This window comes from Sceloporus occidentalis, unplaced genomic scaffold, assembly GCF_023333645.1.
Source record: "Sceloporus occidentalis isolate IW3139 unplaced genomic scaffold, rSceOcc1.0.p SCAF_45, whole genome shotgun sequence".
Taxonomy (NCBI): Eukaryota; Metazoa; Chordata; class Lepidosauria; order Squamata; family Phrynosomatidae; genus Sceloporus; species Sceloporus occidentalis.
The window spans coordinates 4,914,608-4,936,697 of NW_028317025.1; the positions used below are offsets into that span (position 1 = coordinate 4,914,608).

Consider the following 22,090-nt stretch of genomic DNA (forward strand, 5'->3'; position numbering starts at 1 on the left):
AGAGTGGTGGAGGACAGGAGGCTGTTTTTCTGAATTTGGGCTATGCCTTTAGTTCCAGACATGTTTGTCAAGTAAATAGTTTGATATGGTGTGGATCTGCACAGAGCCCTGATCTTAACCCAACTGAACATCCATAAGATGAATTGGAACAAATGCAAGCCAGGCCTTCTCACCCAAAAGGGCATGGCCTTATGAATGCAGTTTTGGCTGATTAGGCACAAATTCACACACGCATTCTATAATCATGTGGAAAGCATAGAAGGATTCTTTTATAGCCACACGGGGGAGGAAGACAACTACATCTTAATATCCATGGTTTTGGAATGGCCAGCAAGCACATATTGGTGTGATGGTCAGGTGTACACATACTTTTAATCATAGAGTGCATTCAGACTTACCAATTATAGACTGCCCATTTATCGTCAGACTTGCAGAAGGCATTGTAGTACTGATACCAGGTCTTCTTCTCCCTCTGCTAGGTTGGAGATGAGGCTTGGATTGCTTTGAAATCCACCTGTCCATGCAATTTCACTCTGCACTACGAGGTGGCATCTCGTGGAAACATTGTGCTCTCAGGGCATCAGCCTGGTAACCTCACTCAGCACAGGAGCAGGAGATCAATGCCGGTGACATTTAACAAGGATGTCCATGGAACAGCTGCATCAGGGTCAGGTGAGTTATCAGTAAGAACTAGGAAGAGTCTATTGCTCCTTTCTAGTATGAGCCCCCACAAGCGTTTTTTCATTAGATGCAAGTGGGATTCTAGGTAGCCTTTCAAACCCAATGTGATTTTTTTTTTCTGGCTGTGTGGCAATGAATACAGTCTATTTTAGTATGTGGCAGTCTTGGTGACAAGGCTGACTGAACTTTTTTGGAAAATCATATTATGCCTAACGCATTCCTAACTGCAATGTTTTTGGGGTAATTTGGTCAGGGTCCTTCCTAGAGGGATGATGCTGGTCTGCCCTTGTTGTGGGACATCATGTGACATGCCAAAGCAGGCATATTTAATCTGTTTACATAAAACACATGGCTTCAATTAACCCCTTCGCGACCTTTGCCGGTTCAGGACCGTCATAACAAGAAGGTCACTAAATGACCTTTGACGGTCCTGAACCGTCAAAAAATTAAATAAGCTTAGAAAGTGATCAAGGATCACTTTCTTCGCTTAAACGGCCTTGCTGCAATGCCTCGATGTCGAGGCATTCAGCAAGGCCGAGATCGGCATCGGGGGCCATGTCTGGCCCCTCCCCGGGGCGTCAACAGCCGGCATTCATTGTATGGCGGTGGACGCCCGTTTTAAAAGCGTTTAGAAGGCGATCAACGATCGCCTCCTAAACTTAAATGGTGTCGCTGGAATGCCTCGATCAGGAGGCATCCAGCGACACCAAACACTTACCTCTGGGTGGGCTGTGACCGCTCCGGAGAGCGGTCACAGCCGCCGCTGCTGGTGATCTTCGCCATCAAGCAAGATGGCGGCGGCCCGGGAAATAAAACAATAAAGACGAAAAAGTTCGCTAGAGGGTCTCCAGACCCTCTAGAGAACTGGCTCCACTTGCTGGTTGAATACAGGTACTGCATTCAACCATGCAAGTCAATGGAGCCCAGCTTTCTAATCACTATGTGATTAGTAAAATATTCAAAAAAAATTAAAATAAATAAAAAATGGAAAAAAAAATTAAAAAAAAATGTGCTAACATTTAAAAATAATTATGCAGTGATGTCACTAGATGAACCATCCAGTACCAGCAAAATGTGTAAAAAAAAATATAAAAAAAGTATTAAAAAAATAAAATAAAATTAAAAAATAAAGTTTATTATTTTGAGCAAGTGCTAAAATTTCTCAAAAATCTCAACAAAGAGTTAAAATAAAAGCACTTCAAATACCCAAGGGGTGTCTAATATATAAAAAAAATGGCTGATGGGGTAAATTGGAGTGGCCTAGCTCAAAGATAGGGCATAGGTACAGACTGACCAAAATGGAGAAAAAAAGCGCACTTCCCAAATGTGGCATTTTAAATCTGAAACAACCCGACAAACCCATGCATGTCGGGTATCACTGCACTCAGGAGATGTTCCTGAACACACATTGGCGTGTTGTTTGACAGTGGCATATACCAGGACCTGTATATCTATAACTAAAGTACAATTTGTGTGAAAAAAAATAAAAAAAAATTACTATTACAAAGTTTGACAAAGTGTAGTTCTATAATTGGTGCATGGAAAGGGTTAAAATAACAGCATTTGGAATACCCTGGGGTGTCTAGTTTTCAAAAATATATGGTTTGAATGGGTTAAATTGAGTTAACCGGCTTCAAAGATATTCCAAAGAGGAGAGGGAGGCACAATGACCAAATGACCACCTGAATTACGCATGCCCCAAAAGTAGCCTTTTACCAGCCAAACAATCTGACAAACCCATGCATGTGGGGTATCGCTGTACTCAGGAGATGTTGCTGAACACATATTGGGGTGTTGTTTGACAGTGACATATACCAGCACCTGTATATCTATAACTAAAGTACAATTTGTGTGGAAAAAAAAATAAAAAAAATTACTATTACAAAGTTTGACAAAGTGTAGTTGTATAATTGGTGCATGGAAAGGGTTAAAATAACAGCATTTGGAATACCCTGGGGTGTCTAGTTTTCAAAAATATATGGTTTGGCAGGGTTAAATTGAGTTAACCGACTTCAAAGATGTTCCAAAGAGGAGATGGAGGCAGAATGACCAGATTTGTTAAAAAAGATTTTGAAATCATAAAACGCTGCTTGTACTTATTGCCCTATAACTTACAAAAAACAGCAAAAAAACATAAAAACATTGGGTATTTCTAAACTCAGGACAAGTAGTAGAATCTATTTAGCTAGTTTTTTTACTTGCTTTTTTAGGTGAGTAAAAGATTTTTCAAATAAAAGTCATAAAATGTGTTTTTTTTTCAATTTTTCACCATGTTTTTTTTAATTTTTGTATAGTAAATAAGATGATACGATCAAAATAATGGTATCTGAAGAAAGCCCATCTTGTCCTGAAAAAAACAATATATAACTTATGTGGGTACACTAAATGGGTGAGGAGAAAATTACAGCTGAACACAAGCACCACAAAAGTGTCAAAACAGCCTCGGTCCCACAGGGTACAAAACGAAAAATGAGCCCGGTCCTTAAGGGGGTTAAGCATGCCGTGTTCCCAATTACCTGATAGAAAAAGATTACAATTCAACCATTGTAGAGTTCTGTTGCATACCCCTAGGTAATCGGCAATCCCTGTGGTGTTGTACTACATGTTGGGTTTGGTTTAATTTTTGCTTTTTTTAATCCATTTACATGTTTCTTAGAGTAAAGTTATGTACCAGCAGACTTAACTGTATTGTTATTTTTCCAGCTTCCACACATCCTGCGCCTGAAGACCCAGAGGCTTGGGTGACTTATGTACACTTTCAAATTACTCACAATATGGCCCCTTTAAGCCGGCTTCTTATTTACTATGTGCGTGAGAATGGAGAGGGGGTAACTGACAGTGCTCAGATACTAGTTAAGCCAGCTTTTGAGAATCAGGTAACACTTTGGACAGTTTGCTTAATTATCACCCTCTTACTGCTACTAAACCCAATGGCCGAGCATGTTTATTTTTTAATTTTCACTTAAGTATCAATATAAATACATATCATATATTCATATTATGGCATCACATATGCCCCCCCCCAAAAAAAAAAATGAGCACAGCTTTACAGAACAGTTTTGAGTAATTTAAAAATGAAACCTAATAAAAAAAAACAAAAAACAGTTGGTAGGGGAAATTATGATTTACATTTAATGGACACTCCAGCCATCATGTGCACATTAATGCATTGAATCTTTATGGTTTTATTTTATTATATTATTATATTTACATCTGGAGAAGAGACCTTTTGAGGTCCTAAAAAATGTATCTTTATGTTGGCCAGCTAAAAGGTATCAACTTCAACTAGAGTCTCCATTGATTTCAATAAAATAACCTTTCATGCCAGTGGCTGCTTCATTTAAAAAAAAACTAGAACAGCAAAGGGAGCTGGAAGGTAGACCCCCCCCCCCCGAAAACATGTGCATATTTAAAGTACATTCTTCATTGATGAGAAATTAGATGTTATACTGACCCTTTAAGATGCTTCATATTCAATATTATACCTTAATAGAAAGCATTATAGAAATAGAATATGATAACCACAGATGGCGGTTTTTTATTGCTTCAAGGGAAAGTCAATCTCATGTGTCAATTTCATACATCTCATATATACATCTCGATGCTCCCAATAACTCCTCTTATTGCACCATATAACCCTTATGCTCAATAATCATTATTTCTTTAATGTGTATAATGTATTTGTTGTATGATATTAGATTGTTAGTATGCTTTTTGTATTCCCCAGGTATCACTGGCCCTCTCTCACAATGACTCCAAACCTGGTGATGTAGTGGATATTAAAGTGAAGGCTGCTAGGGGGAGTTGTGTGTGTGTTGCCACCGTGGATAAGAGTGTCTATCTTGTACGCAATGGTTTCCAGATCACACCTGAACAGGTTAGTTAATAATTGTTTCTGAAGACTTCTAAAAGGGTGCATTTCCCCTGATGGCTCTGGGTCTCTGGGACGGGCTTTACAGGTAGAGGACTGAGGTCTGCTTGATTCCACTCAATTCCTGGTTCTCTTTTCCCTTGCCTGTGACGTCTAAAATGGACAGTTACCTTGGTCCCAGGCTTAACTTAAAGGGCCACTGCAGCTGTCCATTGCAGCCTCTCAACAGCTGTGATGGTGGTACATGGAGGTCTGTGCATCACCCAGCATCCTGTGCTCTTCTTGTTGTGAGAGAGCAGCACAGGTGACACACAGTACACAGAGGAAGCTTTAGTGTGCTGTAACTGCACAGATATCGATTTGGGTACATTTGGGAGGGCATCACAGGGAAGCTGACCCCAGGCCCCTTTATGTCCAAAAGTGGCCCTGTCACTTCGTGTTAACCTTCAGTTAGCCTTCACTTTGGGTAACTGCACCTCCTCCCACCAATTATTACCCTTTACAAGGGAACTCCCAAAGTGTGACTCTAACATATTTTAGCTGTACCTTTGCCCTTCTTGTTTCTTTTTTTTTTTATCCATCCTCATTATCCCTTAAATGGGCTGCTGTCGTTTGGCAATGAAGAACTAGCTGCTAGCTGAAGCTTTTTTTGCATGCATTTTTGTTGCATTTATAAATAATGTTTCTAGAATGACAAAGACTATATGCATACAAACAAAGAAAAGGAATCCCAGCACTCCAAACAGCTTCCAGTCTCTAGGACGCTTCCAGTCTCAAAGGCCCTGTTTGGCCGAAACGTTGCTTTTGTTTGTTCTCGCTTAATAAAGTGTCCTAGAGACTGGAAGCTGTTTGGAGTGCTGGGATTCCTTTTCTTTGTTTGTGTGCTTCAAGAGGGTTTATGCTGTCCTTTTTTTCCTGCTAGCACCCAGCTTCCTGGGAGTTGAGTGCAGAACCATTTTTTCTTTTGATCTATTATTTTAGTCTCTGTGGGTGCATATCTGTTTACAGGATAGTTTACATAGTGTGTGCTTTTCCTAAATAGTTTAGGATCACTAGACTAGTAGAATGTTTGACTGGGCGTGCACCTGGTCGTAAGCTTGTCATATTCCTAAATGCCTCCCTAAAATGCCAGATCCAAATGATGGTGTATACAATTCAAAATTGTCTCATGCAGCTTGTTAAAACCATTAGAAGCTCACAATATATGTCTTATATTCTGGAATTTGCAGATATTCCAGGAGCTGGGGGAGTTTGATGTTTCTGATGCATATGGGACTGGAAAGGATGAAGGACATTTCTGGTGGCCTGGACTGGGCTCACTGAGGAGAAGGCGTTCCTCAGTGTTTCCCTGGCACTGGGACATTACCAAGGATGCACGATTTGCTTTCACAGTGAGAGACAAGGGAGAATGATGAACTTGTTTGCATTAGACAAAACTCATGATGGGAATTGTGTAGCCGTTGTCATTTCCTCTCTGACAATATTATTTAAAAAATGATCTAAATTTATAAATGATTAGAATAAAAACCTTTTAGTATTTATCATTGTCTGAGATGGAGATCTATACAGCTACAATCATAACCTATACATACAAGTTCAGCTATCTTTCTTTATTTCCATATATTCTTGTAGGAGGCAGGACTAGTTGTAATGACAGATGTTGTGAGTCTCAATCACCGCCAAAGTGGGGGGATGTACACAGATGAAGCAGTGCCAGCCTTCCAGCCCCATACAGGAACAATAGTGGGTTCATCCTACTCTAGGATTGCTCCTAGGTGAGTGGGTCTTTTGGTGTTCTAATGGGGCTGCTTTATGTTGGCTTTGATTTCTTCAGATATTGCAAGAAATAAAAAACTATATATTACTGTAATACAATATAATTTATTATTAAATAGATAAACCACAAATCACTTGATTGTAAAAGATATATTAATGGACTGTTCAACACCAGTTTCTATTACTTAGTAGTGCCCCGCTTGACAGAATAGTCCTTTTGCTTTTCAGGAAGTATCAAATATGAATACTTATGCATACTTTATTAATATGATTGATTGGTTCATAGTGCTTTGACTAAAACCATACTTTAAATACTGTATTTTTATTACTGATCTACAAAGATTTGCTATAATATTATCCAATGTATATGAATGAAGTTGTATTCATATAGTCTGTACTGTTTCTTTTTTCACAGAACTGAGAAACGAAAGAGGACTTTCTTCCCAGAAACCTGGGTATGGCATTGCTTCAATGTCAGGTAGTTAGAATCACCAGAAATATGATCATTGTAGATGTGTATTTAATTAATTCAGCATACAGTTAGGTTGTTATGTGCAATCTGTATTCGGTGAACAAGATTTACATGATCTATGCCTTAGTTTTTGGGGCATGCTACCTTATCTTTTTTTTCTACAGTATCTCCAATCATTTTACAGATGACTTTTTTTTTACTACAACTGTTCCATTCTATTAAGATTTTCAGGACAGGGATTGTAATTAGTTGTAGAACTGGGGTACAGCAGGTTTTATGAGCTCTAAGCTGGGAGATTGCATAAATATCAGCAGAAATTGTCTGATTCACTCATTTGAAGTAGTTAATGAATTCGTAACAAGAAGGTTTTTGTGCTTGGTCTACATATCTGCTGTCATGTAGACCTTTGTAGAAGCTTGCAATGTGTCCAACCTTACTTAAGGTTGGCATTGGTAGTGATTACAGAGTGTGTTTCACTGTACATCCAGTGAGTATTATTTCATGGAGTGTAGAAGACGAGTACATGAATATGGTCTACTCAATGGGAGATTTGGTAGATAGCTGAGGATGTTTTGACAGTGTTAATATGCAATTGAATCAACACTAGCACATTAATGAGATGCCTTAGTGTGTGACATATCGAGCTCAGCAGAAGCATGTCTGCACATTAACACCCACTAAGCAAACTTAATTAAGAGTGTTAAATGGCCAGGACTGTATTATATGTCATAAAAACCTTTGTGGCACAGAAACATTCTGAAACCAAGATATTATTATTATTTTTTATTTATTAAGCACCAACAAATTCTGCTTTTCTGTACAATTTAAATGGGGTGTTTAACACATACATAAAATATACATTACTACATGTATATTAGACATACTTAGAAACAAAATACATATTTGGTAAACATACAGACAATATGCATTATAAGACAAAATATTAAATAATAAACTTGCTTGTATTGTGGTATATACATTTAAAGCAGATTTGGCCTGACATTAGAATGGTCATTCCCTAGAAAGATCTTCTTTCAGTGTTTTGTCAACTCTTTTCTTTACCAGCTAAAACCAGTCCAGACAGGACTATTTTTCGCAAACCTGGAGACCTTGATTGTTTCCCCACACAGCTTAATTTATGGTAAATTAATTGGCATTTACAGTCCCAGAGCTGAAATCTGCATACTTTTGTCCAATAACTACTTGGAGATACTAGATACAGAACAGCCAATATTTCTTGAAAAACCCTGCTCAGGATTGTTTCTTCATATAAAGTCACAGGACAAAACAGGTCCAAGTATTTTGATGACACAAAAGCTGTGGGAAGCTGCCATTTGGAATGTTTAAACACAGAGCTGTAACCGAGTAAATTCACACTCTTTCTTTTGAAATATGAGCAGTGAGACATTTTCTGTCTAAAGTAAGAGAAGCTCATAAATGTACTGTGAAAACGCGCATAGTTCAGGCAGTATAGTTTAAACAGAGTAGTAAAGGCAAAGACTAGGTTCACACAAAAGGCTACTGTCAGGGCCGGCCAGACAATGCAGCCGAGTGGGGCAACCGCTCCAGGCGGCACTTTTGAAGGGGCGGCACTTTGCCGCCCCAAGCCCTTTTTTTTTTAAAGCGAAAGAGAGAGAAAGGGAAGCCGAGTGGTTTTCCCTTACCAAGCTGTCGGTACCCGCTCGGCGCCCCTCGCTCTCCTCTGCGGCGAGTCTCCCTGTTCGGTCTCGGTGCCGGCTTGTAATGCTGAGCACTACAAGCCGGCACCGAGACCGAACAGGGAGACTCGCCGCAGCACTGCTGAAAGTTAAGTACAAGGGGGGGGGGGCGGCAGGGAGACGAAGGGAAAGGAAGGGTAGATAAGGGGGAGGGGGGGCGGCATTTTAAAATTCGCCCCAGGCGGCATTTTGCCTTGGGCCGGCCCTGGCTACTGTACAAATTGACAGATCTATGCTTAGTGGCAAATGTATGTATTTGGATTCAAATTGGCTAAAGGATATAATGCAAAGAGTGGTTGTAAATGGAAAATGATGAAACTGGACCAAGGTATTAAGTGAGGTACCTCAGCTGTCTGTCCTGGGTCCTCTTCTTTTTAATTTGTTTGTTAATGATCTCCCATGTTGCATTGGGAGCCATGTCGGAGTGTTTGCTGATGGAATAAAATTGGGTAGGGTAATACATGCATTATAGGAAAATAATAACAATGCAACATTTACTTTAAATGGTATGTCCCTGGGAAAAACTAGGAATATATGTAGACATCAGACTTAGCAACAGCAGCAGCTACAAAGGCCAAGATAATGGCATGTATAAAACAGGATATTGATTCACAAGATGAGGATATCATTTTGCCTCTTTATAAGTCAATGGTAAGACCTCACCTTGAATATGCGGTGCAATTCTGGGCATTGCTCCTTAAAAGGGACATTATAGAACTGAAAAGGTGAAAAGGGTGGCTACATAAAGGGTATTGGAAGGTCTTAGTTATGAAGAGAGAAGTTGCATTTTTATATGCTACAAAAATTGCATCTTAGATAGGATATAACATTGTATAAATATGTACAGGGTTAATATAACGAACTCTCCAGTGACCTGGAAAAATTGCTACATTTTTTAAAACATTTTGTTGTTCACTGACTTGTCTTCACAGTGATGCCACTGGTGAAGGAGAGCTGCGTGTAGAAGTTCCTGACTCTATCACCACATGGATAAGTGAGGCAATTGGAATGTCTGAAGAGAAAGGCCTTGGTGTTGCCAAATCCACCCATCTGAAAACCTTCAAGCCATTCTTTATTGACTTCACACTGCCCTACTATGTTATACGAGGGGAGCAAGTCAAAATACCCCTAACAGTCTACAATTATTTGCCCTTCAGTGCAGAGGTAAGATATAGCAATGACGTGATACATTAGTACTGAAAGGTATATAACTGTGAAAAGAAACTATTGCAAAAAAAGGAATCATGCAGAATAGATTTTTGCCATTTCTGCTGATATTTGCTACAACTTCTCTTATTGCTTCTAAAACACTTCATATGACTTATTATGTTCATCGGTATAGGCCTTCTTATAACTTCAGCCCAAGAATGTCACATGGGATCCCAGGTTGACGATGCTAATGGGTGTCTGGCTGTCCATAATAAATAAATAAACATATTTATATAATAAATAAAAAATATACATTTTTCCCAGGGTCTGTGATGTGTGTGACTTTATTCTAGTGCTAATCAGTTGCCTCCCAGTCATTTTTTCAATAATAATATCAATAATCAATTTTGAAATCAAGTTTTCTCCAACTTGTCCTGCTACTGCATACACCACAAACTATCACCCCTCCTATTAATTTGTGTGACACCTTAAAACCTTGTACCCTTTTCATTTTTCCACAAGGTGCACATAAAAATCGCTGTCCCAAAAGGCATTAAGTTTGTGGGATATCCTGGGAAGCAATATCTGATCCGAAAGCTGTGTGTTGCTTCAGGGGAAACTAAACCAACATCAGCTGTCTTCTCTTTTACCGAACTGGGACAGGCAAACATTTCAGGTGATGATCTATTTCTCTTGAGTGTTTCGTGTGATTTGTTGAACCATGATGCCCTTTTCCATATCTGATTTACCCGCACAAATTATACATGGTTTTGTTCGGGACATGTAAGAACTTCTTTTACAATCATAGAAATTCATAAAACGTACAAATTACCGTATTTACCGTAAGATGACCCCCCCAAAATCTGAATATTAATTTAGGAAAAAAAGAAAAAGCCTGAATATAAGACGACCCTATAGGAAAAAAGTTTTACCAGTAAATGTTAATTCATGTAAACTATCTAAACTATTTTTTTGAATAAAAGCTATGATTGAGAAAAATATTTTGTTTTTAATTCCTTTTATTTTCCAACCTGCCCCCGGTTATTCACATCTGCCCCCTGGCTTGCCACTCTGCCCTAGAAATGCCTTAAACCCCCTATATGCCACTGTGCCCCATGATATGCCTTTTAACCCTCTAAATGGCACTGCCCCCATGATATGCCTTTTAACCCTCTATGTGCCACTGTGCCCCATGATATGCCTTTTGACCCCCTATGTGCCACTCTGCCTCCAGAAATGCCTTATACCCCTATATGCCACTCTGGCATTTAGGGGGGTTAAAAGGCATATTATGGGGCAGAGTGGCATATAGGGAGGTATAAGGCATTTCAGGAGGCAGAGTGGCGTATAGAGGGTTAAAAGGGCATTTCTGGAGGCAGAGTGGCATTAAGGGGGTTAAAAGGAATATCATAGAGCACTCTGCCTACAGAAATGCCTTATGCCCCCATTTAACACTCCCCCCAAATAAAAACCGGTGCTTCTGAGTCCCCGGTGTGTTGTCCGGGCAGCGTGTAGACGTCTACGCGATTCCGCTGCAGCCAGAAGGAGGTGCGGTTAGCAGCGGGGGTTGTCTGCGTCCATGCAAAATGTCTTAAACACCTTTTTTTTTTTAAATTTCCCAGCCAGAGCTGTGGCATATGGGAGCTTTAGTTGTCCAGAGGGGTCAAATGGCATGAAAAACAGCAAATATACAGAAGACCCATACACAGAAAGGAAGGTTCCATCTGGCAGTGACTTTGTTCGAAGAAGCGTGATGGTTGAGGTGAGCTCTATGAAGCAGCTTCAGTTAGGGAGTACTGTAATTTGTTTTTTGAACTACACATAAACATGTAACAAAAAACTGTTGGATCAAAATTTGCACTCATAGTAACTCTCACTCTTCTCTTTTTTTCTTTTTGTAAATTTGTTTTGGGATTGCTTTACCATTGTTCATAATTTTATGAAGTCATCCCACTGAAATGCCATCAGCCCCCTAGGGACCGATCCTTTTACCCGAGATTGCCCGGGGCAAAGGGATAGATTCTTTAGGGGAGAGGGGGGATGGCATTTCAAGGTGCATGGATGATCCTCAAAGGGATGTCAGAGATAAAATTACCTTTACTGATGAGAAGGGATGTGTACTGGCCTTAAATGAGTCAGCACCCTAAGACCCATCAACCTTTGAAGACCACTACCCTATGAACCCATAGACATTCACCTTATCGAGGACAATTCAGCCCATTTACTCTGGGAACTCTTTGCTTAAAGTTATAGGCCAAAACCTTAGCCAAGCCAATCTAATGTTCTTCTCCTGTAAGTTTTTTGGGTAAACATTAATGTTAATAAATTCATATTTGGCAAAACATTTCTCTTTGAGAAGACCTATTTTGGGTCAAAATCTAAATGGGCTTTCAATGAGCCATTGTACTTCCTAGTCTTAGTTCTTGTTTACAGTTATAGTAATCTTAAAAAAAAAATAATATAGATATATATATATACCGTATTGGCTCGAATATAGGCCGCACTTTTTCCCCCCACTTTAAGTCCTTAAAGTGGGGGTGCGGCCTATATTCGGGGCCTAGCGCCCGCCGGGCAGGCAGCTGAGTTAGGATACAGATCCCCCGCAACGGGAGGTTGTCTATGGGCATCATGCGGACGGTCACCGGCTGCGGAGGTTGTTTACCCGCATCGCCGCAGCCGGTGACTGTCCGCATGATGCGTTTTACCTCTGCCCGCAAGACTTACCAGAGCAGACTCCCGGGTGTCTTGCGGGGCCGGCGGGGGACATCTACGCAATACGCGTATACAACTTCCGGTGCCGGCACATCCGCACAACTGCCGGCACCGGAAGTTGTATACACGTATTGCGTAGATGTCCCCCGCCGGCCCCGCAAGACACCCGGGAGTCTGCTCTGGTAAGTCGGGGGGGGGCAGAGTGGCAGCATATCTCGGGGGGGGGAGACAGTGGCAGCATATCTCGGGGGGGGGACACTGGCAGCATATCTTGGGGGGGGACAGTGGCAGCATATCTCGGGGGGGAGGACAGTGGCAGCATATCTCGGGGGGGGGAGGAGGACAGTGGCAGCATATCTCGGGGGGGGAGGACAGTGGCAGCGTATCTCGGGGGGGGGAGGAGGACAGTGGCAGCATATCTCAGGAGGGGAGGACAGTGGCAGCATATGTCGGGGGGGGAGAGTGGCAGCATATCTCGGGGGGGGGAGACAGTGGCAGCATGTTTTTTTGGTGCTTTTTTAAAGAAAAAAAACTTTTTTTAAAAAAAAGCACCAAACTTTTAGGGTGCGGCCTATATACGGGGGCGGCCTATATCCGAGCCAATACGGTATATATATATTTAAGATTACTTGTGCAGTGTTGTATTTTTCAATTTCTGCTCATATTATTAAATATATATTAAATGAGAATTATATTTTAGTGATGTTGTGTGAAAAATTTGTGAAAACCACAAATTTAGTTTTATTTCATGTTATCATTGCGTGTTTCTGTGTTTTGTTTCAGCCAGAGGGTTTAGCCCGTGAATACACATACAGTGTCTTCTTCTGTCCGAATGGTATGTTTCGTATATATTATTGAATACCATGTGACTGAATCATGTTTTTGTTTGTGCCACCAAGACTCCTGCATTTTCTTGATAGCTTAACAGTGGCATACATATAAATTAGGAAAAAGTATTAATTTTGATTAAACATATTAAAATAGAATTTCCAAACTAATGAGTTCTAATTAACCACGCTTGCATATATTAATCAGACTTCGCACATTGACTGGTTTAAAGATGTACTATACATGAATATATTGATGTCTGTATTATTTTGCAATTAGAGTCAGAATTTCAGTTAAAAAGTTCAGGTAGCCAGTAAGTTTGTTGGTTCAATGCAAACTGTAGCTTGAGTTCTGTACAGGAAAAAGTGCAGGAAATGTATTGCCTATTTGTAAAACGCATTGTGCATTCGTATTCAGGCGAACATGAATAAGAACACGAAGGGTGCGTTTTCGTTGTTTAGCCGGAACCATGGTCTCCCCACTCCAAGAGTTAAAGGTCTGTACAAGCGACTCTATTGGTCGTTCGTACGGGCCTTTAACTCTTGGAGCAGGGAGACCAGTGGTCTCTCCCAGCCAAGTTTCGGCACCAGGTTTCTGTACGAGTGACTCTATTGGTCACTTCATTGGTTGATTGCAGAGGAGGCCCCTGCCGGCGACCAATAGAGTTGCTCATACGGACATTTCAAATCCTGGAGCCAAAGCTGTTACCGCGTTAAGCCCGTATTAACCCCTTCTACAAAAAAATGAAGAAAAAAAAATGAACACAAAGAATGTACACGAATATTCGCCCGAACCAAACATAGGAATGGGCGAATATTCGTGGAATACGAAGAGTTGGCCGCCTAAGTCTAGTAAAAATGTCTTTATTTTTAGTCACATCTTTATAAACTGTTGTTATGTTACATGGCTATACGTGTTACGTTCTAGAAAATATTTGAAAGCTTGAATGCCAGTACCAGATTTTATAGATTAAACTGTTTAGTCATTGCTTCTAGAGCATTGTAGAGAGCTTTAGTAATTATTTAATGATGATCCACCTTGCTAAATACCTGTAAAATGATGGTCCTAAAATACAAAGTAAATTGCTGCATCAAATAATGGTTCTTGGTTGAAGGTTCTTTTGCCACATTCCTTGTGAATTTATGTGGTGTCTTTTTTGGCCTAGAGAAAATTCAGATTTCCACTCCCAACAAATTTGAATATCAGTATGTACAGAAGCCACAGCGAATGACTCATTTTGAACTGACTATAAAGGCTCACAACGATGCCCATGTGGCTCTGTCCTCTGGACCCCATGACATGGCGGAGATGATAGAGATTGTTATTGGGGGACAACATAACTCCAAAACATGGATATCTACAAGCAAAATGGGAGACCCAGTGTCCAGCACAAACACTGCTTCCATTTTATCCTGGGATGAGTATCGAGCATTCTGGATAAGCTGGAGAAATGGCGTCATACAGGTAATATTTTACATAACGTTTTTTCACAATGCTGATTTATTAAAGCCCCTTATACAAACATAAATGTGCTCTAAATATGTGTTCCCTTGGGTTACCTAGCTGTGTTCATATATGTATATATATTGATGGCTTTTTATGTGATTTCTTAGTGATTATGTTTATGAAGTTCTGTCCATCTAGATCAGAGTAGCCAGCGGGTTTTGAAGAGCAACAACATTTGGAGAAAAACCTGTTTACTCCCTTTTTCTAGACATACAGTAAAGTTGATTTTGTTTGTTTTCACAACAAGGATATACTTTTATATTAGTTTAAATTAAAGACTTTTACCTGTACAATTGGCATGTTTTACTGTCATCAAGAAGCTTAAAGGGTGTAGACCTTCCACCTCCCCTTCTTCTCTGTCTCCACCTTCCCCAGGTAGGACACGGAACTCAGTGCTCCAATGACTCTGTTATCGTGGAGTGGACAGCGGCAAGGCAGCCGGACGTGAAGTTCATCGGTTTTTCCACTGGCTGGGGCTCCATGGGGGAATTTAAAATATGGCGGAAGGAAGAGACAGATGAGAACCACAATGAGGCTTTCACCCTGGGGGTCCCACACAATGTCATTCCAGGGTCCGAGAGAGCCACGGCATCCATTATAGGTCAATCTCATTATTTAAATTGATTTTGATTTCTAGATCATGTGTTGGCCTTTGTGGGATAAAATCATGACATGAAAGTGGAAAGTGAGTTAAATTGATTTCATGCCATGACAAAGGACATGTACAATCCATCCGAATATCAAGCACAATTCTGTATGCAGGAAAGTTATTTTTATTTCAATTTAATAATGTCAAAATATAACGGCAGAGACAGAAAACAAAAGGTCTAGGGATAGGTTTATCATTTATATGGTGTCTTTAAAATTATCAGATAAACACTGTAGCAAGTAAAAGTGAAAAAGGGCCTATGGCACCATTGCTTGTAACGTGTGGAAATGTGATAACTGTAGGTGACACAAAGTTATATTTATATATATCCCACGCCAAAACATCCCTTTTATTTACCACACTTAAAATTATTCTTCCATGATAGAAGTTTCCAGGTAGAATTTTATTAATTAATCTCTAGTAAAATAGTCAAAATAATCAAAACACCATCTATTGTTTAATTATAATGATGTACAATATGATCTTCACGCATGTTTTTCTGCCTATATTGTGGAACCCTTTAAGTAATAGTAGGGTAACATATTGGTTTTGTACCCTATTACATTCCTAAAAAGCCAAATAAAATGTCTGTTTCATAAAAACAGGAAATTGTTTTGAGTAAGCTATCCACTTTCAGGTCAGTAGTCAACTAAAAGTGCATGTGTATGAGTAACTAAAATTGGGCTCATGTTGATGCACGACATTTGGAATGATCTGTTTATATACTGAAAAAAACATATTTCAAAGTCACACATAACCTTAAATCTATTGAGATGTAATATTTTAAGATGAAGCAAACTTATTTTTTCAAATGCAGAGGTGTTTCCTTTAAAAGAGCTGCAAAGAATCCAAAGGAGTGAAGAGTATATAAAATATTTCAGGATAATTAGGAACACTTTAAAAATCATCAATGGTGGTTGGTTTCCATCTTAAAAATCTTTTGATTTGGTGTAGATCACAAATGTTCTCAGTAAAGCTGTTATATATATTGTGCTATAATTGAACATTATGAGCTTTTAATTTTACATCATATCTTAAAAATATGGAAGTTAAGGAATTTCTCTAAGAGATGGTGTTGTAATATAAATCTGCATTGTCTAGCTTTTTGATATTTAAGAGCCATATATACCATTTAGATAAATAAATGATCACAACAGAACTGGTCTTCCCAAGTAGATATTAACATACAAAAACCTGTACAGGTATATTAAGCTGGCCTCCTGTTGGACAAGAGTGAAACAAAAGGACTATCAGTCACATAATACATTTATTGTATTTTCTCTATTCCCAGGAGACGTTATGGGACCTACAGTGAGTAACTTGGATAACCTCCTCCGGCTCCCATTTGGATGTGGGGAGCAGAATATGATCCATTTTGCCCCTAATGTTTTTGTTCTAAAGTACCTTCAGAAGACTAGACAGCTCTGCTCTGAAGTAGAAAGTGAAGCCGTGGATTACCTAGTACAAGGTGAGGCACCTGATATTTTCAAATCTACAGGGCTTTTGTGCTGTTAGCTTGAAGTTTAGGATTTCTAGAATCTTCCGCTATGAAAAAATGCACTAAAGTCAGAATGCTTTAAAAAATACAACTATGCAGTAACAAAACACAAGGTAGTTATACTGCATCAGCAAGCTCTCTCCCAGGCAGAAATTTCAAGGCAGACAGGGACTTCCAGATGTTGTGTCCAAGCTTTTTTTTTAAGAAACACAAAGGAAGGGGCAATGTTGGGGACCGTAGACGCAGTGATCGGCCAAGGATGAAGACACAGTCCTACCAGCTCATCACTGGCAGAAAACAGTGGGACCCTGGTACACCTATCCACTGTCCAGAGAAATCTGGTCAGAAGTTGTCTTAATGGAAGACTCGTGGCCAAAAAGCAATACCTCCGACATGAAAACAAGGCCAAGCAACACGAAAACACAAGAACTGAAGTGCAGAAAAATGGCAGCAGGTGCTATGGACTCATGAGTCAGAATGTGAAATATTTGGCTGTAGCAGGAGCCAGTTTGTTTGCAGATGGGGTGGGGAGTGGGACAAGAATGAGTGTTTGCAGGCAACAGTGAAGCATAGTGTATGTTCCTTGAGAGTTTGGGACTGCATTTCTGTAAATGGTGTTGGGGATTTAATCAGAATGAATGGTCTCCTCAATGCTGAGAAGTACAAATACTTATCCATCATGCAATGCAATCAGGGAAGCATCTGATTGGCCAAAAATGTATTAGGTAGCATAACAACGACCCCAAAGTTATTAAGAATTATCTTCAGTGTAAAGTACAAGGTGTCCTGGAAATGATGGTATGGCACCTACAGAACCCCAATCTCAACATCATCGAGTCTGTCTGGGATTACATGAATAGATAGAACCAAACAAGGCTGCCTAAATCCACAGGACAATTGTGGTTAGTTTTCCAAGAGGTTTGGAACCACCTACCTGCCAACTTCCTTAAAAAACAAGTGTACCTAGAAGGATTGAAGCTGTTTTGAAGGCAAAAATTCATAACACCAAATATTGATTTGATTAAGACGTTTCTTCTATCCCCTAACTTTGCATTTTGTTAAATGATAAAAATAAACTTAAAAAACGTCAATTTTTTAAACCATTCTTACTTCAGGTTCCGAAAAGGGAGCGTAAGGATAGGGGATACTCAACGTATATATACTTCACCAGCTATAATGCAAAGCTACTGAATTAACTAGGCTTGTGTGATATGTCAGAATGTGATCCTTGAAAAGTATCATTATTTGTGTTTTATTAATACACTTATGGTCATGAAAGCTGTGGCAGGATTATCTCAGCAGGTACCACAGTATGCCAAGTCAAGTAGTAACCAATACTGGGTTTGGTACACTCAACAAGTAGTCGGACAAAGTCAAGGTCAGAGCAGGTAGTCGGGATAGCCAGGTTGGGTACACAGGTCAGGTCCGCAATGTACAAAATTGCAAGGCAAAGAGTAGTCATACAACCCAACACTGAAAACCCCCAAACTTTCAGGAACAGATTAGCCAGTTATGTAAGATAGGAACACACTAGGGTGCTTCTAAATAGCCATTCCGGGTTTGTAAATTTGGCACCAAACTCCGGCTATCTGCCTTTTGGCTGCCTGTAACGTGTCTCTGCTTCGTGACACTCAGTAATGTCTTCTGCCTAATTTCTTACAATGTGTTTCCGCAAAATGTTGACTATATTCAGGTGTATGTACACGATCTAAGACAGTAAGTGGCTGCTGGTGATCTATTCTCTGGGAAATCCAAACACGGATGCAGCTGATACATCCCTGTTTGGATTTCCCAGAGAATATTACCTTTTTAACAACTGAGTTAGACATATAGTTCTTGTCTTTAATCCTGTCTTCTATTTGTAATTGTTTAAAAATAAGAGCAGTAGTGTGAAATATTAGCCGCTGTTCCTTTTTATATCCCTCCTGCAGGATACCAACGCCAACTCACCTACAAAAGGCAAGATGGGTCATATAGTGCTTTTGGAGAGAGAGACTCATCTGGGAGTATGTGGTAAGGAGTAGGAGTAAGCTAGTATAAGTAGAGATTCCAATAAGGATCTGTGAAGACTTGTGTAACCTCTGTGTTTTTCTTTTCAGGCTCACTGCATTTGTTCTGAAATCATTTGCTCAGTCCCGAGGCTTCATCTTCATTGATCCAGAAGAACTCTCTGCTGCTAAAGACTGGATCATTCAGCACCAAAAGAAAGATGGCTCTTTCCCAGCCATGGGCCGAATCTTAAACAAGGACATCCAGGTATTTACTAAAAATCCTTTAATACTTGGAATTTCTGCCTTCCTTATGACAATAAAGTATTGTATTCGTATACAAACGTTATTGCTTGTTAACATTTCAGGTGCAGCTCAATTCATAGTTGTGAAGATGAAACATCAATCTGCAATTATGTTTGTTTTGTTAACAAAAACACCACTAGAATTTGTTTACAGTCTCCTAGCTAGATCTTTATACATTACTGCCACTCCTACCTTTATATATAAATAATGATTCATAAAACATATCTTCCCTCTTATTTTCTAGGGTGGTAACCATGGGAGAATTGCCCTGACAGCTTATGTTGCAGCTGCTCTTCTGGAAACTGGAATCACATCTGAAGTAAGAACTATGATCCCCGCTCCTCTAATTTATGTGTTTTCACTTGACGTTCCTTTGGTATATTTCCTACTTATATAAACACACAATGCTTTGTTTATCCTTGTTGTAATGAATGGCATGGTACACAAATTCTTGTTCTTTTTCAATTAGTTAGGAATTTTCTGAAGCAAATTTAGATATCTGCGTAAACATTATAATTTGTTTCTTTTACCAGGAAGAAAGAGTTGCAGTCTCCAAAGCCAAGTTATTTTTAGAGTCCCACTTGTTTTCAGCAGATGACCCTTACACTACAGCATTAACTGCATATGCCCTGACTCTCCTCCGAAGCACCTATGCTCCTATGGCCCTCCGTAAACTGAATGGGATGGCTATAACGCAAGGTACCATTGTCTGCCTTCCAGAGAATGAAAGAGTGCAAAATATAGAGTTCCAGCTACATATCTCCTGTGTAATGGCACTCTACGCTATTGCTAACAATACTTCTTTAGTGTAATGCTACTGTCCGTCAGTTGCTAAGCTCCATGGCAGAAGTCCTGGGTGTTTAAGGGTACACAACTAGTGTAATTTCAGGTGACCTATTATGAGATCAGCTGTCCAGCTTACAAACATACAAATACCTACACTGCCCATACACAAACCAGCTTACAAACATACACATATATACACACACCTGCCCATACACACTGCCTTTACACACATGTGCCCATAAACACATGTATACACATACACTGACCTTACACAAGCCTGTCCATACACACATGTATACACATACACTGCCCTCACACTCCCCTGCCTTTACACACATACATACACACACAACAGCTTACAAACACACAAATACCTACACTGCTCTTATCACACTGCCCATACACACACACACTGTCCATACACACACACCAACTTACAAACACACACATATACACATATACACAGCCCTTTCTCCCCATCTCTTACTTTTCTCATCTTCCTCATCTTTAATCATCTTCCATCATCTTCTTCCATCCTGTCATGGGAGCGTGAGGTCTGTCACTCCAGACCTCTGCTTTTGTGCTCCCTCATCACTATGCGCCAGCTATTGATGCAGAGCGACTGAGTGATATATCCCGGCGCTCTGCATCAGTTGCCGGTGCGTAGTGATTAGGGAGCACGGAAGCCGAGGTCTGAAGTGACAGGCCTCTTGATCCCTAATGTTGGTCCAGTTAGAGGGGGATTGTGACTCCCCCAACCAGACCTGCTCATTGGACACCTCCTCCCCAGACGAGCACTGATGGTGCCTGGGTGCTCACTGCCCACGGGGCGCCCGATGAGCAGGGTTGGTTGGGGAGAGCACAGTCGTGCAGCTGCCTCAAAACTCCAGCCTCTCCGCTCTCCCCTATAGATACGCTACTGTATTTTTGCTGGCAGCAATGTGATTCACCATTGCTGGCAGCAATGTGATTCACCCAGTGTGCCCAATGCGTTTGGATGGCATCCTCAATGTTGGGCTGGTTAGATATATCCGTGATCTCCCCAACCAGTCCTGGAGGCTGCAGCTGCTGATCGGGTGGCTGTGTGCCCCCTTGCAGCTGCGCTTTAGGCGAGTGCCTCTCTCGCCTCACCCTTCCACTCTACTCTAGAAATGTCCCTCTCCCCATAAAAAATAACAAAATCAAATATACATATTTGAATACATTTATTTAGGGCTGCAACAACTAATCGATAAAATCGATAATCGATAATGAAAATCGTTGCCAACGAATTTCATTATCGATTAGTTGGATCGATTTTTATCGATTTTTAAATGAGGGTTTTTTCAGAGCAAACGCTCTGAAAAATACCCCTCATTATATAATCCGTTTAGTCTGACTCACAGCAGCAGCTCCTACTTACCAGCCCCTCCCTGTAATCACTGTGACAACTGGCCCCGCCCCCTTCCTTCTCCCAGAAGGCCAGAACCACATGGCTGTGACACTCATCTAACTGTGAGTATAACATTAATATTTGGGCTGCTGAAAGTTAGGGGAGGTGGGAGTTAATTTAGGGGCAGTTATGGTTAATGGGGTGTTTAGGGTTAATTTAGGGGCAGTTATGGTTAATGGGGTGTTTAGGGTTAATTTAGGGACAGTTATGGTTAATAGGGTGTTTAGGGTTAATTTAGGGGCAGCTATGGTTAATAGGGTGTTTAGGGTTAATTTAGGGGCAGCTATGGTTAATGGTGTGTTTAGGGTAAATTTAGGAGCAGCTGTGGTTAATGGGGTGTTTGGGGTTAATTTGAGGCAGTTTTGGTTAATGGTATGTTTAGGGTTAATTTAGGGGCTGTTGTGGTTCATGGGGTCTTTAGGGTTAATTTAGGGGATGCTGTGGTTGATGGGGTCTTTAGGGTTAATTTAGGGGCAGTTATGGTTAATGGGGTGTTTAGGGTTAATTTAATGAGGACTGAGGGTTAATTTTATTAATTTATTAAAGTTAACTTAAGGTGCAGTTAGAGATAAAGGGGGGCAAACTAAGGGGAATCTAAATTCTGGGGGCAGTGAAGATTAACCCAGTACTTATTTATAAAAGTATGGTCTGTGACTCTGAGGGGACTATGAGATATCTGGGGGGTATAAGGCATATCTGGGGAGGACGGAGTGACATA

The 22,090-nt window shown here is 40.3% G+C and overlaps 1 protein-coding gene across 1 annotated transcript in view; it reads left to right on the top strand.

Moving 5' to 3' along the window:
• The window catches only part of LOC149289506 (C3 and PZP-like alpha-2-macroglobulin domain-containing protein 8), a 62,688-nt gene that overhangs the window by 17,116 nt on the left and 23,482 nt on the right, over positions 1–22,090 (top strand). The window contains exons 14-30 of the mRNA XM_089490553.1: positions 480–672; positions 3,385–3,557; positions 4,409–4,558; positions 5,782–5,943; positions 6,185–6,327; positions 6,744–6,806; positions 9,451–9,682; positions 10,190–10,343; positions 11,290–11,429; positions 13,163–13,214; positions 14,373–14,671; positions 15,089–15,314; positions 16,654–16,830; positions 18,792–18,873; positions 18,960–19,116; positions 19,399–19,473; positions 19,688–19,853. Of these exons, the coding sequence (XP_089346679.1) occupies positions 480–672; positions 3,385–3,557; positions 4,409–4,558; positions 5,782–5,943; positions 6,185–6,327; positions 6,744–6,806; positions 9,451–9,682; positions 10,190–10,343; positions 11,290–11,429; positions 13,163–13,214; positions 14,373–14,671; positions 15,089–15,314; positions 16,654–16,830; positions 18,792–18,873; positions 18,960–19,116; positions 19,399–19,473; positions 19,688–19,853 (2,644 nt within the window). The remainder of the gene's footprint in view (positions 1–479; positions 673–3,384; positions 3,558–4,408; positions 4,559–5,781; positions 5,944–6,184; positions 6,328–6,743; positions 6,807–9,450; positions 9,683–10,189; positions 10,344–11,289; positions 11,430–13,162; positions 13,215–14,372; positions 14,672–15,088; positions 15,315–16,653; positions 16,831–18,791; positions 18,874–18,959; positions 19,117–19,398; positions 19,474–19,687; positions 19,854–22,090) is intronic.